The following is an 18,693-nucleotide window of genomic DNA, read 5'->3' as shown; positions in this document are numbered from 1 at the left end:
CCAGCGCCTCCAGGCTCGTGCCCACACAGGACGCCATCTCCATCCTCTTCCATGCTGCCCCTTCCCCGTCCATTACCCACTTACGCACCATCGCTGCATTGGCAGCCCAATAGTACCCACAGAGGTTGGGCAGCGCCAGCCCCCCCCCATCCCTGCCCCGTTCCAAGAGTAGCCTTCTCGCCCTCGGAGTCCCATGCGCCCACACAAATCCCGTAATACTCCTGTTAACTCTCCTAAAAAAGGCCTTCGGGATAAGGATGGGAAGGCACTGGAACAGGAACAAAATCTCGGAGCACCGTCATCTTGACGGACTGCACCCTGCCCGCCAGTGACAACGGTAACATATCCCACGTTTTGAACTCCTCCTCCATCTGCTCCACCAACCTAGAGGTTGAGCTTGCAGGCCCCCCCCAGCTCCCAGCCACCTGGACTCCTAGGTACCTGAAGCTCTTCCCTGCCTGCTTCAGTGGGAGCCTACCAATCCCCTCCTCCTGATCCCCCGGGTGCACCACAAACAACTCGCTCTTGCCCAGGTTGAGCTTATACCCAGAGAAGCCCCCAAATTCGCTGAGAATCCTCAGCACCTCTGGCATCCCCCCCACCGGGTCCGCCACATACAGCAACAGGTCATCCGCATAAAGCGACACTATGCTCCTCCCCACCCCGTACCAGGCCCCTCCAGTTCCCTGACTCCCTCAACGCCATGGCCAGGGGCTCAATTGCCAACGCAAAGAGCAAGGGGGACAGGGGACACCCCTGTCTCGTCCCCCGGTACAGCCGAAAGTACTCCGACCTCCTCCTATTCGTGGCTACACTCGCCATCGGGGCCGCATAGAGCAACCTCACCCAACGGACAAACCCTTCCCCAAACCCAAACCTTTCCAACACCTCCCACAGATACCCCCACTCAACCCTATCAAAGGCCTTCTCCGCATCTAATGCCACAACTATCTCCGCCTCCCTTCCACAGCCAGCATCATAATAACGTTGAGGAGCCTTCGTACGTTAGTATTCAACTGCCTTCCCTTCACAAACCCAGTCTGGTCCTCGTGAATGACCCCCAGCACACAATCCTCTATTCTTGTGACTAAGATCTTTGACAGCAGCTTGGCGTCTACATTTAGCAGCGAGATTGGCCTATATGACCCACACTGCAGAGGGTCCTTGTCCCGCTTCAGGATCAAGGAAATCAGTGCCCGTGACATAGTTGGGGGCAAAGCCCCCCCCCCCCCCCCCCCCCCCTTGCCTCGTTAAAGGTCCGGACCAACAGGGGGCCCGCATACCTTTTATAAAATTTGGCCGGAAACCCATCCGGCCCCGGCGCCTTCCCCGACTGCATGCTCCTCCAGCTCAAGCGGCGCCCCCAGTCCCTCCACCTGCCCCTCCTCCACCCTCGGAAATCGCAGCTTGTCCAAGCAGCGCCCCATCTCCCCCCCCCCCATCCACCGGGGGTTCAGACCAGTACAGTTCCCCATAAAAGTCCCTAAAGACCACATTAACGTCTACCCCCCTCCGCACCACCTTCCCAACTCTATCCGTCACTCCCAAAATCTCCCTGGCCGCGTCTCGCTTTCGGAGCTCGCGTGCCAGCATCCTGCTCGCCTTCTCCCCATATTCATATACTGCCCCCTGTGCTTTCCTCCACTGAGCTTCCGCCTTTCTGGTAGTCAATAGGTCAAACCTGGCCTGAAGGCTACGCCTCTCGCCCAGCAATCCCTCCTCCGGAGCCTCCGCATACTCCTAGCATCCTCACCATCTCCCCCATCAATCTCTCCCTCTGCTCCCCCCCTCTCCCTATGGGTTCGGAATGGAAATCAACTACCCCTCTAAATCACACCGCCTTCATGCCTCCCAGACCGTCCCCACTAGGACCTCCCCATTATCGTTGGCCTCAAGGTACCTCTCATTACACACCCTGAACCCTCCCGCCACCTCCTCGTCTCCCAGCAGCCCCACCTCCAAGCGCCAGAGCGGACGCTGGTCCTCTCCTCCCCCAGCCCGAGGTCCATCCAGGGCAGGGCATGATCCGAAATGGCAATGGCAGAGTATTCAACATCCTCCACCCTCGAAACCAGCCCCCTGCTCAGGACAAAACAAAAATAAATCCTCGAATAAGCCTCATGAACATGGGAGAAAAAACGAGTACTCCCTGGCCCCTTGGCCTCGCAAACCTCCAGGGATCACCCCTCCCATCTGATCCATAAATCTCTTCAACACCTTAGCCACCGCTGGCCTCCTACCCGTCCGGACTTGGATCGATCCAATGGGGGATCCAGCACCGTGTTGAAGTCCCCCCCCCCCCTCCAGCACCGTGTTGAAGTCGCCCCCCCCCCCTCCAGCACCGTGTTGAAGTCGCCCCCCCCCCCCCAGCCCGTGTTGAATCGTCCAGTCCCCCCCCCCCCAGCACCGTGTTGAAGTCGTCCCGTCCCCCCCCCCCCAGCATCGTGTTGAGTCCCCCCCCCCTCCAGCACCGTGTTGAAGTCCCCCCCCCCCTCCAGCACCGTGTTGAAGTCCCCCCCCCCTCCAGCACCGTGTTGAAGTCGTCCCCCCCCCCCAGCACCGTGTTGAAGCCCCCCCCCCCCAGCCCCGTGTTGAAGTCCCCCCCCCCCCCAGCACCGTGTTGAAGTCCCCCCCCCCCTCCACACCGTGTTGAAGTTCCGCCCCCCCCCCCTCCAGCACCGTGTTGAAGTCGCCCCCCCCCCCTCCAGCACCGTGTTGAAGTCGTCCAGTCCCCCCCCCCCCTCCAGCACCGTGTTGAAGTCGCCGTTCCCCCCCCCCCCCCCCACCGTGTTGAAGTCGTCCGTCCCCCCCCCCCCAGCATCGTGTTGAAGTCCCCCCCCCCTCCAGCATCGTGTTGAAGTCCCCCCCCCCTCCAGCACCGTGTTGAAGTCCCCCCCCCCTCCAGCCCGTGTTGAAGTCCCCCCCCCCCAGCACCGTGTTGAAGTCCCCCCCCCCCCCCAGCACCGTTTGAAAGTCCCCCCCCCCCCATCACCGTGTTGAAGTCCCCCCCCCCCCAGCACCGTGTGGAAGTCCCCCCCCCCTCCAGCACCGTGTTGAAGTCCCCCCCCCCCCTCCATCCAGCACCGTGTTGAGTCCCCCCCCCCCCTCCAGCACCGTGTTGAAGTCCGCCCCCCCCCCCTCCACACCGTGTTGAAGTCGTCCAGCCCCCCCCCCCCCCCAACACCGTGTTGAAGTCGTCCCGTCCCCCCCCCCCCAGCATCGTGTTGAAGTCCCCCCCCCTCCAGCACCGTGTTGAAGTCCCCCCCCCCCCCTCCAGCACCGTGTTGAAGTCGTCCCCCCCCCCCAGCACCGTGTTGAAGTCCCCCCCCCCCAGCACCGTGTTGAAGTCCCCCCCCCCCAGCACCGTGTTGAAGTCCCCCCCCCCAGCACCGTGTTGAAGTCCCCCCCCCCCTCCAGCACCGTGTTGAAGTCGTCCCCCCCCCCCTCCAGCACCGTGTTGAATCGTCCAGTCCCCCCCCCCCCCCCCCAGCACCGTGTTAAGTCGTCCCCTCCCCCCCCCCCCCTCCAGCATCGTGTTGAAGTCCCCCCCCCCTCCAGCACCGTGTTGAAGTCCCCCCCCCCCAGCACCGTGTTGAAGTCCCCCCCCCCCAGCACCGTGTTGAAGTCCCCCCCCCTCCAGCACCGTGTTGAAGTCCCCCCCCCCTCCAGCACCGTGTTGAAGTCCCCCCCCCCCCCCCCGCACCGTGTTGAAGTCCCCCCCCCCCCTCCAGCACCGTGTTGAAGTCCCCCCCCCCCCTCCAGCACCGTGTTGAAGTCCCCCCCCCCTCCAGCACCGTGTTGAAGTCCCCCCCCCCTCCAGCACCGTGTTGAAGTCCCCCCCCCCTCCAGCACCGTGTTGAAGTCCCCCCCCCCCTCCAGCACCGTGTTGAAGTCCGCCCCCCCCCCCAGCACCGTGTTGAAGTCCCCCCCCCCCCAGCACCGTGTTGAAGTCCGTCCCCCCCCCCCCCAGCACCGTGTTGAAGTCCGTCCCCCCCCCCCCAGCACCGTGTTGAAGTCCGTCGTCCCCCCCCTCCAGCACCGTGTTGAAGTCCCCCCCCCCCCCCCCCCGCACCGCGTTGAAGTCGTCCCCCCCCCCCCCCCAGCACCGTGTTGAAGTCCCCCCCCCCCCCCTCCAGCACCAGTGTTGAAGTCCCCCCCCCCCCCTCCAGCACCGTGTTGAAGTCCCCCCCCCCCCCTAGCACCGTGTTGAAGTTCCCCCCCCCCTCCAGCCCCGGGTTGAAGTCGTCCCGTCCCCCCCCCTCCAGCACCGTGTTGAAGTCCCCCCCCCCCCCTCCAGCACCGTGTTGAAGTCCCCCCCCCCCCCTAGCACCGTGTTGAAGTCGCCCCCCCCCCTCCAGCACCGTGTTGAAGGATCGTACCCGTCCCCCCCCCTCCAGCACCGTTGAAGGTCGTCCCGTCCCCCCCCCCCCTCCAGCACCGTGTTGAAGTCGTCCCGTCCCCCCCCCCCCTCCAGCACCATGTTGAAGTCGTCCCGTCCCCCCCCCCTCCAGCACCATGTTGAAGTCTCCCCCCCCCCCCCCTCCAGCACCATGTTGAAGTGTCCCCCCCCCTCCAGCACCATGTTGAGTGTCCCCCCCCCCCTCCAGCACCATGTTGAAGTGCCCCCCCCCCCCCCTCCAGCACCAGGCTTGAAGTGCCCCCCCCCCCCCTCCAGCACCATGGTTGAAGTCCCCCCCCCCTCCAGCACCATGTTGAAGTCCCGTCCCCCCCCCCTCCAGCACCATGTTGAAGTCCCGTCCCCCCCCCTCCAGCACCATGTTGAAGTCCCGTGTCCCCCCCCCCCCCCCCCCATCACCATGTTGAAGTCCCCCCCCCCCCCCCCCCTCCAGCACCATGTTGAAGTCCCGTCCCCCCCCCCCCCCCCCTCCAGCACCATGTTGAAGTCCCCCCCCCCCCCCCCCCACCCATGATCAGGCCCCCCACCTCCAGGTCCGGAAAGCGGCCCAACATGTGCCGCATAAACCCTGCATCGTCCCAATTTGGGGCGTAAACATTCACCAACACCCGCTCCCCCTGCAGCTTACCACTCACCATCACATACCTCCCGCCACTGTCAGCCACCACCCTCAACGCCTCAAACGACACCCTCTTTCCCACCCGATTCTTCTCATCCAGCCCCGAATGAAAATACTTGGCCCACCCATCCCTTCCTCAGCCGAATCTGGTCCGCCACTTTCAGGTGAGTCTCTTGGAGCATGGCCACATCTGCCTTCAGCCCCTTAAGTGCGCAAACACCCAGGCCTGTTTGACCGGCCCGTTCAGCCCCCTCACATTCCAGGTTATCAGCCGGATCAGAGGGCTCCCTGCCCCCTCCCCTGTCGAGTAGCCATAACCCATCCCCTGCCCACCACTGTCCAGCGTCCCCCACGGCAGCAACTAACTCCACCACCCCCCCCCCCCCCCCCCCCCCCCCCCCCCAATACTCCAGCTCCTTCCTGGCCATTTCAGCAGCAACCCGGTTACCCCTCTTTCTCCCCTCCCCCCCCGGACCATACCTCCGACTCCTCCCCACATGGGACTACTCCTCCTCCTTCGTGCCCATCAGCAGGCCCTCCTCCCTCCCCACTCTTGCACGGGAAAATAACAGCCAGCAAAGGCCCACACTTCTCAGCCCCGACCCCACCATCCTACAGCGTGAGAAACCAGAGAAAAGCCCGTGCTTCCGCCCTGCCCAACCCCGCCTCCTCTAGGGCAACTCCCATTGCCAGTCCCCAACACCAGCTCCCCGGACTCCCAGTTTACCTCCCAGCCCGAACCCGTCCACCAGACCCATACAAAAAGACATAACGACATCGCCCCACCCACCCTAAAGCCAACACACATCTTGCATTAAACAGAGAACCTACCCCCCCCTCCAGACCAAAATTAAACACCATTACATTATCATACAAAAACCCCCATCTTTGGCCCTCAGTTTGAGTCCAGTTTCTCAGCCTACACAAAGGCCCACGCCTCCTCCGGAGACTCAAATAATGGTGCCGGTCCTTGTAGGTGACCCACAGACGCGCCGACTGCAACATGCCAAACTTCACGCTCCGTCTGTGGAGCACCGCCTTCGTTCGGTTGAACCCGGCCCTCCGCTTAGCCACCTCCGCACTCCAGTCCTGGTAGATCCGCACCTCCGTGTTCTCCCACTTGCTGCTCCGCTCTCTTGGCCCACCGGAGCACGCACTCTCGATCAACGAACTGGTGAAACCGCACCAACACCGCCCGCGGCGGCTCGTTCGGCTTGGGCCTCCTAGCCAGAATTCTGTGGGCCCCCTCCAACTCCAGGGGCCCCTGGAGGGACCCAGCTCCCATCAACGAATTCAGCATAATGACCACATAGGCCGCCAGGTCCGCCCCCCCCCCCCCCCCCCCCCCCCCCCCCCCCGCGCGAGGCCCAGGATCCGCAAATTCTTCCGCCTCGACCGGTTGTCCAGCTCCTCGAACCGCTCCTGCCACTTTTTAATGGAGCGCCTCGTGCATCTCCACCTTCCCCGCGACGGCCACGGCCTCATCCTCCCTTGCAGAGGCCTGCTGCTGCAGCTCCCGGATCGCGGCCCCCTGAGCTGTCCGAGTCTCCATCAGCTCTCTGGTGGTAGCCTTCAGCGACTCCAGCAGCTCCACCTTAAGCTCCTGGAAGCAGCGCAGCAGAGTCTCCTGCTGCTCCTGCGCCCACTGCCTCAGCTCCTCGAGGGCTCCGCCGGCCACCATTTTGTTTCTCTTCCCCTGCTTTTCCAGGGGGGCGCTTCCACCGTTTTACTGCTCATCCCACTCCTGGTCCGGACCATAGGACCCTAGGGATCTACTCCAGACCCCTTCCCACGTCGGGATTCATCGAAGAAGTTCCGTTGGGGGCCCTGAAAAGAGCCCCAAAGTCCTATTTAGCAGGAGCTGCCGAACGTGCAGCTTAGCTCCGCATAGCCGCAACCGGAAGTCTCCTTTCCCTAATTCAGCTGCAATGTTCAACTAACTGTTAGGATGGAAATGGGAGAAGTGCACAGTCCGTCTCTCGTCCCATGACTAGACGGATCACATCTTTCCCAGTAGCTACATACCAAATGTGCTTTACCTATTCATCTCAGAACGATCACCAAATGTCCAGGTTTAACGTGATGAATGTGAAGATATCCAATTTGGACAGAGAAACAGAATGGCAGAGTATTATTTAATTGGTGATAGATTGGGAAATGTTAAATTAATCGTTTTCAAGTTACCTGTAGATGTCACACTCTGACAGACAGATCTCTTCATCAACAGCATCCCAAAGCTGAGGCTTCAGTGTGTTAAACTCCTCTCCAACAGCAGAAAACAGGCTGGTGTTCACAGCATTCACCACCTGAACAAAATAAAGATAATCACTGAACACTGAATGGACAGAGCAAACAATGGGTTTAGTCTTCACCACAAGGGTCCTGCACTCACCTGTCAAACTGTTCTGGATTCCAGGATGTGCAAAGATAACCACAGCTTATTTTATTTACTCCAAACCATTATCGCACCCATTTCACAACCCTCATCTCCAACAAGTGGAGCAGCTCATACACTTCCATCTGATCACTTCCCTCCCTTCTCCTAGACCACATCCTGATCACTTCCCTCCCTCCTAGACCACATCCTGATCACTTCCCTCCCTTCTCAGCCCACTTCCCTCCCTCCTCCTCAGCCCACATCCTGATCACTTCCCTCCCTTCTCCTCAGCTCACATTCTGATCACTTCCCTCCCTTCTCCTAGACCAAAGCCACATCCACATCCTAGTCGCCACATTCCGGCACCTGTTCAGTTTCACTTGAGGGAGAATTCAGAATGTCCAATTCACCCAACAAGTATGTCTTTCGGGACTTGTGGGAGGAAACCCACGCAGACACAGGGAGAACGTGCAGACTCCACACAGACAGTGACCCAAGTGGGGATCAAACCTGGGACTCTGGAGCTGTGAAGCAACAGTGCTAACCACTGTGCCACCCAAAATAAATAAATGTCTGTCTTCTGTTCCTGACGCAAACTGTTCCGTCACCACCAACTTCACCCACCCGTTCCGTCACCACCAACTTCACCGTACACTTTAATAAAAGCAAAATACTGCAAAATGTTGGTGAGAGAAAAAGAGTTAATGTTGCAGGTCTATGACTTCTTTGGAATCGGCTCTGAAGTAGTAACATTGGGCTCTGCCAGACCAGCTGAATATTTCCAGCACTTCCTGTTTTTAATTTCAGATTTCCAAGATCTGCAGTATTTTGCTTTTATTAGAACTCCATCTCCTCCCTCCCTCCCGTCCCAATATCTGTGCGACTGTCAAATGTTTGGAAATGCACCTGCAAAGCACATTGGGATATTTGACTATGTAAGTTGTTGTTACTATTTGCTAAAGAGCGAGTAAGTGACTATCTTCTGTCGCATCTAGATTAATGATTTTCAAAGTGGGGTTCGCGACCTGCATATGGGTCATGGGATGGTGTAGAATGGGTCGCCAAAAGGTCCCCAAAAATGATTCCAAAGATTGCCTGACCGTTTTTTGTTTTCTCTCTGGGTAAATTCTCACTGCAGTACAGTGTCTGACCACACAAGGCTGATGCAGACGTCAGTGCCATTGACTCTGCCTGTCTGGGCCAGTTTGCAGCCAGTGACTTGTCAAATTCTTTGGGTGGCATTTCCTGTTACTTTGTTCAGTGGCAGAATCTGTATTATTTCGAGTTCCAGTGCATCACTAACAAACCCCATGCGCCCTTTATCATTCTCTTAGTTAACCTGGATGTACAGCTTCCCCCGCCCTTACAAGCCTCCACTCCAGAATTGTCTCTCCATATCAGGGCTCGTGTTCTTAAAGAACATGTCCTTTTTTTTTCTCCCCCATCATCATCTCCCCCGTCACTATCCACCTCCTCTACCCAGGTACTTGTCCCAAGTATCCATCGCTGACATATGGCTACGTGGACTCCACCAGCTGAATTTCAATTTGTTTGCAAGCTGACGATTAAACCAGACTCGTGTGTACAGGAGCCAGTAAAATGTTGCAGGTATATGGAATGGAATTGTCTGCATGTTTTGCATTTTGGTCAGCTGAGTTGTACCCAGCTTTAAGCATGTTACACGTTTACCTGGAAACTACTGACAGGCATCCAGTGACATTCTGACTAACTGTTTTTAGTTCAGCAGTTAGGGTTCCGGTTTCTGAAGTGGAAGTGTTAAGTTTAATTTCCTATCAGAGGTCATGTTGGGTTTTGAACGAGTGAACATGATGTTGTTAAAACTGTGTAAAGTTCAGCCCGTTAATCTTTTCAGTGCTTGCTCGCAGTTCTCAAAATGCTAACAATGGGTGATGAAGATATAAAATAATCAAATAATTCTGAGTTACACCCTTGCAAGGTGTCAAGGTAAAATTATCCTTTTGAGGTGAAACAGCAGCACAATTTAAATTTAATAATACAGAAGTGCCAACAATGAGTGTGATGTTTTTAAAAGTAACTATGGAGAACCTATTGTGAATGTGGCGTGGGTCACAAGAGTCAGCCACTCTAAAAACACTGGAGTATTACAAAAATGAGTACTAGTGCCCCAGCTATTAACAATCTACATGAATGAATTAGATGAAGAGGCAAAGCAATATATCCAAGTTTACGGACAACACAATTGATAGTAACACAAGCAACGAGGGCAAAAGCTGCAAGAGATAAAGACGAATAGGCAACAAGGTGGTTGTCGTAAGAAGAGCAAAGAGCAAATTTTTTTTTTTTTTTTTTAAATAAAAAGACATGACACTTGGAAACATTGATGTTGAGAAATATTTGTGTATTCATAAGAGGAACGTAAATAGTTCTAAAAATATTTTCAAGGGATGAGGACATTATAGGCAAGGTCAGCACTTGATGTTCAATCCTAATCGTCTTTGAACGGAGTTTCTTGCTTGGCCATTAGAGGATATTTAAGAGTCAACCACATTGGAGTCACATGTAGGCCAGACCAGTAAGGAAGGCAGATTCCTTCCTTGAAGGACGTTAGTGAACCAGATGGGGTTTTCTAACAAATCAATGTAGTTTTATCATTAGAGACTAGCTTTAAATTCCAGACTTATTAATGGAATTTAAATTTCACCCACTGTCCACAAGACGTAGGGGCAGAAATAGGCCATTTGGCCAAATCGAGTCTGCTCCACTATTCAGTGAGATTGTGACTGATCTGACAATCGTCAACTTGACTTTCACACCTCATCCGATTCTCTCCAACACAGGTTAAAAACCTGCCCAACACCGTTTATTAATGACCGAGCCATTAAAAAGAATTCCACAGACTCGCGGCCCTCTGGAAGAAATTCCTCCTCATCTCGGACTGAAATGGGTGACCCCTTACTGAGATTATGCCCTCTGGTCCTAGATTCACTCTCCCACAAGAGGAAACATCCTCTCAGCACCTATCCTATCAAGCCCCCTGAGAATCCTATAGGCCTCAACAAGATTGCCTCTCATTGTTCTAAACTCCAATGAGTACAGGCCCAACATTTTTATGGTACCTATAGAGGCAGTCCACTAGGTTTATCCTGGGTATGGAAGGTCTATGATTAGATAGGATTCTAACCTATTCAATCTCTCTTCCTAACCTCTCCATGTGCAGGATAAAACTTAGGGAATCGTCTCTATAGATGCACCATAAAAAGCATCCCATCTGGCTGCATCACAGCATGGTATGGCAACTGCTCGGCCCAAGACTGCAAGTAACTCACAGCCCAGTCCATCACGTGAACCCACCTCCTATCCATTCATTGTCTACATTTCCCACTGCCTTGGGCAGCATAATCAAAGACATCTCCCACCTGGTCTATTCCTTCTTCCATTGGGCAGAAGACAAGTCTGAGAATACACACCCATAGATAAAAAAAACACAGCTTCTTCCCTGCTGTTACAAGACTCCTGAAATGACCCTCTGCCCTTTTAGGGTTTGAGCTTTTTCTACTGACTGAACACATCTTTCTATGCATCTTCTCTACAGTTGTAACATGACATACCGTACACTTTACCCGCTGTCTATATATTTACATTGTGTATTTATTGTATGTTCTAAGTTTTCATGTGTGGAGCACCTGCCTTGACTGTACCCAGCACCTTTCCCTGTCCGGAGCAACTGCCGTTCCCCGTCCGGAGCACCTGCCTTGACTGTACCCAGCACCTTTCCCTGTCCGGAGCAACTGCCGTTCCCCGTCCGGAGCACCTGCCTTGACTGTACCCAGCACCTTTCCCTGTCCGGAGCAACTGCCGTTCCCCGTCCGGAGCACCTGCCTTGACTGTACCCAGCACCTTTCCCTGTCCGGAGCACCTGCCGTTCCCCGTCCGGAGCACCTGCCTTGACTGTACCCAGCACCTTTCCCTGTCCGGAGCACCTGCCGTTCCCCGTCCGGAGCACCTGCCTTGACTGTACCCAGCACCTTTCCCTGTCCGGAGCACCTGCCGTTCCCCGTCCGGAGCACCTGCCCTGACTGTACCCAGCACCTTTCCCCGTCCGGAGCACCTGCCCTGACTGTACCCAGCACCTTTCCCCGTCTGGAGCACCTGCCTCAACTGTAACCAGCACCTTTCCCTGTACAAGTGACAATAAATCCAAATCTAAACTGCCTCCTATGCTAGTACATCTTTCCTTAGATATGGGGAACGAAAGTGTTTGCAGTATTCCAGTGCATCACAGTGGGACTTCAACCCATGTCCTCAGAGCATTAACCGGTGTCTCTGGATCACTAACCCACAGATATAGCAAGCATTAGCAAATGAGAAAAGCAAATATCACGTTGGCCTTTATTGTGAGGAGATTGGAGTAGAGGAATAAAGCCTTGCTACAATAGCACAGGACTTCACATTGGAATACTAGAGTTTCCACGTTTAAGGAATGATATACTGTACTTGCATTTGAAGCAATATAGCAACGCTCCACTAGATTGGTCCCTGGGATGAGAGGGCTGTCTGATGCGGAGGTCGAGTAAATTGAATCTATGTTATCTGAAGTTTTTAAGAATGAGAGGCGATTTCATTGAAACCTATCAAAATCTATTACCAAGGGCTTGACAGGGCAGACACCAAGTAATGTTTCCCTTGACTGGAGAATCTAGAATAACGAGGAGAGGTTGAGTAGACTGGGACTGGAGCGAGCGAGCGAGAGAGAGAGAGAGAGCTTATAGAAACATATAAAATTATGAAGGCAACAGATAGAATAGATGCGGGCAGGTTGTGTCCACTGGCGGGTGAAAGGAGAACTAGGGGGCATAGCCTCAAAATAAGGGGAAGTAGATTTAGGAGGAACTTCACCCAAAGGGTTGTGAATCTATGGAATTTCTTGCCCAGTTGAGGCTGCTTCATTAAATGTTTTTAAGATAAAGATAGATTGTTTTTTGAAGAATAAAGGGATTAAGGGTTATGGTGTTCAGGCCGTAAAGTGGAGCCGAGTCCACAAAAGATCAGCCATGATCTCATCGAATGGCGGAGCAGGCTCGAGGGGCCAGATGACCTACACCTGCTCCTAATTCTTATGTTCATAAGGGGGCACAGTATACATTTATTCTTGTACTTGAGATTCACATCTTGTACTGTGTCTGTTACAGTAATAAAAGAACCTTGGGTTAAGGCAGCAACTCACCACCACCTTCTGAAGGGCATCTAAGGATGGACAATAAATGCTGGCCTAACCAGCAACATAAAATGAAATTTTAAAAAATTCAATGTAAAGCTGTGATTAAAGGGTTAACAGCTGGGTAGGCTATGATGTCTCTCATGGGAGCGGCTGGGTATGGTTTTAGTTGCGTTTTCTCCTGCCCTGTGTGTTATTCTCAGTTTCATTTCTAGAGTTCTGCCCAGGTTTCTGAGGAAAGGAGGCGTGTTATTTAACCTGACTTCTGACACACTCTTACCAAAGTACTATGTGCATAGATTTGTAGGTAAAGTCACCATATTCCCAGATGATCAGAGGCTGCTTTCCCCTTAGAGGGAGAGAGCTGGCTGGTGGTGATTTAACCAGAGGGTTACCATACCTCAGGCGAGGTTGAGAATAACCTCATGAATAACCTCACCAGCACAGGAATTGAACCCACGCTTCTGGTCTTGCTCCACATCACAAACCAGCTGTCTGACAAGTGAGCCAAATCAAAGTATAAACCTGCATGCTATTAAGTATTAACTGTATTAATAAATGGCATTTGACCAGTGTGTGTATTTTGCTTAATTGAAAGTTTACAAGTAGATAGATAGGAAAGCAAGCTCAAAGACCTTTCTTTTGCTTTTTAAAGAACTGTTCAACTATTAATTGAAAAGCTACTTTTGCACCTTAATGGGGTCAATTCTATGTTAATGATAAAGTGTGTCAGTGGAATCATTCCTAGAGCAAAGTATCCTTTCCCCAGTTTCCAAATTGAAAATTGTTGGGGTCCTTTCCGGTTTCCCAATATAAATTGGAGTCTGTCCCAGGTACCATCACAATGCAGGGCTGAAACAGCCAGACTTTTGGTCGCAGGGAATGAAGGGCTCAGAGCAGCCGGTGGGCAAGTAGAGTTGAAGCCCAAGCTCAGCCACGGTGGTACTGAATGGCAGAGCAGGCTCGACAGGCTGTACACTCTACTCCTGCTCCCATTTCTCACGTCCCTATGGATCAACCAAAATTTATTTGGAGTGCAGCTTCCCCACACACACCCCCAGTGTCACCAAGTACACTGGATTCATTTAGTAAATTGAAAAGGAGAATGGACAGGTGACCAAGGAGCAGTCAGCAGGAAGACATCAAGCCATTGGACTGTTACGTTGCAGCAAAGACAGCAAAGACACAACCCAATAATACAATACCATCAGGTCCAAGATCTTTATGGCTAGTTTGCCCACTCTTGACGATAATGCAGTTCACTAAATAAGCAAAACTACAGCTCAGTGCGGAGAAAGTCAGTCATAGAACATAGACAGTACAGCACAGAACAGGCCCTTCGGCCCTCGATGTTGTGCCGAGCAATGATCACCCTACTCAAACCCACATATCCACCCTATACCCGTAACCCAACAACCCCCCCTTAACCTTACTTTTTTAGGACACTACGGGCAATTTAGCATGGCCAATCCACCTAACCCGCACATCTTTGGACTGTGGGAGGAAACCGGAGCACCCGGAGGAAACCCACGCACACATGGGGAGGACGTGCAGACTCCGCACAGGCAGTGACCCAGCCGGGAACGGAACCTGGAGCTGTGAAGCATTTACGCTAACCACCATGCTACCGGTCATATCCAACATCTTTTCTATTTACGGTAGAAGACAAGAATCCTACCCAAATAAAATTGTCACTTGCGATGGTAGGCTGAACCATCAAGCAAATCTTTGGCTGTTTTCAAAATGAACAATTCCACAATCAATCCTGTTACATTCACTTACCCAGTTCAAACTGGGCTCTTTGCTGAACTCATGGCTTTTAGCTGTGCTGAAGTCATAATCTGGGCGGAACGATGCATTGAGTGTAGCGATCAGGTAGAAGAGCGTTTTACGGCTACACTTGTCACAGAGTGGTCCCTCGCCTTCATCTCCACTTTGGCTTTTACTCAACCTAAAATGAAGGATAGGTAACAAGAGTTAGTTTCCGCAAATCTTTAATATGGAAATGAAGAACCATGGGTCCAGTTATTAAATTCTGACAAAATATTTTAATAAATATACACATGGTGTTGGCGTCAAGTTTCAAGAGGACCGGTTCAAATAATAATACTTTGCTATTGCACTAGGTGCACCAGAAATGGTATGTGCACTGATCGACTGGGTTACATTAATATTGTTAGGAAGCAAGAGTCACTGAGCCAAAACGTCTGGCATCTGAAGCTAGTGAGAGATAGACTGTCATGTTCAATAACAGTTATAGCAGACGGCAGTTCTTCCCTTCCACCACCGAGATACAACGCTGCCATACTTCCTAGTGTGGAAGCGTTGGAAGAACTCGCCAGATCTGGCAGCATTCGTGGAGAGAGAAACAATTAACGTTTGAGTTCAATATGACTTCAACAATTCTGGAGTGTCCTACTGGACTCAAACGATAAACCCCCCTCTCCACAGATGCTGCCCGAGCTGCTGAGTATTTCCAGCATCCGCAGAATGTCGCTTTTACTTGCACTGGCTGTAGGTCAAACACTACATACAATTGAGTGGAATCAATAAAGAATCTTTTTGTAATGAAGGCCTCCATTGCAGCAAACTGGGTATTGACAAAAAAGGATTCCTCTTCAGAGCAAGGTTCTACTTACCTGTTTGGGCTAATTCCAGTAGTCTGAGGTGGTGAAAGGGCTTCCAGGACATGGGGCTGCCCCTCTTGACAGAACTGTTTAAACATCTGTTTGTCATCCCCTGCCATTTTGCAGGAATAGCTTTCTATCCTTTAAAGGAAAGAGGGAAAAAAGAAAGTTAGTGAATGTAAACGTTTATTTCTCTCCCTCTAATTTGGCTTTTGCATGCAGCGTAGTCACTGAAATGTGAAATGCTACTTTTTTTTTTGCATGCCATCTTAAAAAGGGACCAGTTTAGTAGGCTGCACAGCAGCTTCCAGGTCACTCCACAGGCACACGCAACCGGAGTAAACATTGCTCAGAAGAAATCACAGGCCAGTGCCAGAAGAAGTTCTATTGATTTAAGTTCATGCCTCATTATACTAGATATATTTCCCAGCTCCCACAAAGAGGACAAGATCAGCAGTCAGCAGAATTTTGTAAATATAATGGAAGTCAGTGTGTGAAATGTAATGAAATAGAATGACACTTGCAGCTTCTAAACGCAATTAAAAATAGATCAACTCAGCTGGCTCAATTTCACCATTCTGCTGGGGTTTATATCATAGAATTTACCGTGCAGAAGGAGGCCATTTGGCCCATCAAGTCTGCACTGGCTCCTGGAAAGAGCACCCTACCCAAGGTCAACACCTCCACCCTATTCCCATAACCCAGTAACCTCACCCAACACTAACGGCAATTTTGGACACTAAAGGCAATTTATCATGGCCAATCCACCCAACCAGCACATCTTTGGACTGTGGGAGAAAACCGGAGCACCCGGAGGAAACACACGCACACACAGGGAGGATGTCCTCCATGTGACCGATGGCTTCCTGCCACAGCCCACGGGAATATTATTGGGGTTAAATAGGTTTACATCTCCAGATATCCAGTCTACTGAAGGCCATTCACAATCAAATTTGTGCTACTCCATGTGACAAAGACAATGTGCTTTACAGACAGGTGATGGGCTGAAATTAAAGGAGGTGACAGGAAAAAATACCTGCAAAATACAGGCAAAGACAAGAACTGCGGGATTATCAGGCATTTCAGCTGAACACTCAGCAATTTATGGTCTTTATGATCTTCCTACACATCTTCTCTACAATTGGCACACAATATACCGCATACTTCACCCACTATGTTTATGCATTGTCATGTATTTATCATATGTTCTAGGTTTTCATGTACGGAGCGATCTGCCTGAACTGTACATAGCACACCACTTTTCACTGTACCTCTGTACACAAGACAATAAATCTAAAGGCAGTAAAGTGTAGTTGAGGTCAAGGAACAACCGTGTTGAGCAAACAAACGGCCTAGTCCTGCACCCGTTTATTTTCTTACATTTAACATCTGGGAGGGTGGCACAGTGATAAGCACCGTTGCCACGCAGCCTTGGGCCACTGTCTGTGCGGAGTCTGCACGTTCTCTCAGTGTCTGCGTGGGTTTCCTCCGGGTGCTCTGGTTTCCTCCCACAGTCCAAAGATGTGCAGGTTAGGTGGAGCGGCCATGATAAATTGCTCCTTGGTGTTGAGAAAGGAAAAATGGTTAGGTGGGGTTACTGGGATAGGGTGAGGCCATGGGCTTAAGCAGGGTGCTCTTTCCAAGGGCTGGTGAAGTCATGGGTCAAATGGCCTCCTTCTGCACTGTAAATTCTATGAATCCCAGACTCCATTCAACTGCTTTCAAAGTTTTGTCCCAAAATCCTACTCCTAGATGAACGTCCTATCTTGTCACAATTTCCACTTCAAAGCAGAAGTGGAAAACAGGAAAATAATTTCTAAATGTTGCACCCCCACCATGACCATGTTGGACCCCATTTAGGATCCTTTTTCCTTCCTCCAAAAGACATGTGGCAAATGACAAGATCCAGGGTTGGGCCAGTCACTGGTTTAAATCAGTTGCTCCAGTATTTCAGCACATCATGCTGTGGGAACATCTTGTATGCAACCACTTTCCTGGGGAAGCCACTCTCTCTACTACAACATCACTGTTAAATATTCAAAACCAATCTGAACAGCAGACTTGCCCATAGAATCCCTACAGTGCAGAAGCAGGCCATTTGGCCCATTCAGGCTGCACCAACTCTCCAAAAGTGCACTCTACCTAGTTCCATTCCTTCACCCTATTCCCGTTAACCCCGTGCATTGATCAGGGCCAATCCACCTAACATGCACTCTTTGGACTGAGGAAACCCACACAGACACGGAGAATGCACGGTCACCCAAGGCCAGAATCAAGGGATGATCTTGTGCTAAAGGTCCATTACTAGTTAATAGATTAGAACTGAACCAATTGCTACTAAAACTGCCCGAACACGAATGTCAAACAAATCTGAAAGGGATTATAGATGGACTGCCAGCTGTCAAACACCAAGGAAAAAATAACACCACCCATTATACTCAGTAGATGCATAAAGACACAGCTGGATAGGAGAGAGATCAAGTCAAAATTAAGGACCCAAATAGAGACCAGACCTGCTCAGTTTGAGTTTTCCTTTGTTGAAAGGACATTAAATCAACTAGGAGTTTTTACAATCAGCCATTTGATCACTTTTATTGAAATGTCTTTTTCTAAATACTACAGACTTCAAATTGAACTCTGTTCTCTGGATTATTAGTCCCAGTGTCTGCCAAATGCAGAATTGCTCCAAATCCAGAATGCCAGCTTGCTCTTTTATGCTGCTCAGCTAGATAAAGAGCAGGGATAAAAGAGAGCTCAGCTCTCTGAAATGGATCATGGCTATAAATTATTGAAACTAAGGTTTAGCCAACATCTTCAGGTTTGCTGGCATCATCTGTTGACTAAATACAGACTAGTTTATAAAGCATCCGATGTTGTTTTGAATCCAAAGTGCGCTGTTTAACCGAAAATATAGTGACAGACACCTTTTTATAAAAAATAAATTCATGGGATGTTGGCATCACTGGATGGACCAGCATTCATTGCCCATTACGGAGAGTCAACCACATTGCTGTGGGTCTGGAGTCACATGTAGGTCAGATCAGGAGAGAGATTTCCATCCCTAAAAAATAAGGATATTAAGAACCAGATGGGTTTTTACAACAATTGACAATGGTTTCATGGTCATCATTAGACTTTTAAGCCCATCTGCCATAGTGGGATTTGAACCTGGGTGCCCAGAGCATTATCCTGGGTCTACCACTGCACCACTTGTTACAACAGCACAGTGGTTAGCAACTATGGCTTCACAGCGCCAGGGTCCCAGGTTCGATCCCCGGCTTGGGTCACTGTCTGTGCAGAGTCTGCACCTTCTTCCCGTACCTGCGTAGGTTTCCTCCCGGTGCTCCGTTTTCCTCCAACAAGTCCAAAAGACATGGTTAGGTAATTTAGACATTCTGAATTCTCCGTGTTTCCGAACAGGCGCCGGAATGTGGCGACTAGGGGTTCCGCCCCGCC

The 18,693-nt window shown here is 51.7% G+C and overlaps 1 protein-coding gene across 1 annotated transcript in view; it reads right to left on the bottom strand.

Annotated features, from left to right (window-relative positions):
- LOC119966654 (repressor of RNA polymerase III transcription MAF1 homolog) overlaps positions 1 to 18,693 on the bottom strand; it is a 65,296-nt gene that overhangs the window by 14,391 nt on the left and 32,212 nt on the right. Inside the window, 3 exon segments of the mRNA XM_038798710.1 lie at positions 7,221 to 7,342; positions 14,393 to 14,561; positions 15,250 to 15,378. Coding sequence (XP_038654638.1) covers positions 7,221 to 7,342; positions 14,393 to 14,561; positions 15,250 to 15,378 — 420 coding nt within the window.

The sequence above is a fragment of the Scyliorhinus canicula genome, chromosome 5 (genome assembly GCF_902713615.1).
Source record: "Scyliorhinus canicula chromosome 5, sScyCan1.1, whole genome shotgun sequence".
In the NCBI taxonomy this organism is placed as follows: Eukaryota; Metazoa; Chordata; class Chondrichthyes; order Carcharhiniformes; family Scyliorhinidae; genus Scyliorhinus; species Scyliorhinus canicula.
Note: the sequence above shows the minus strand (reverse complement) of the source record. Positions and strands in the feature narration are given on the sequence as shown.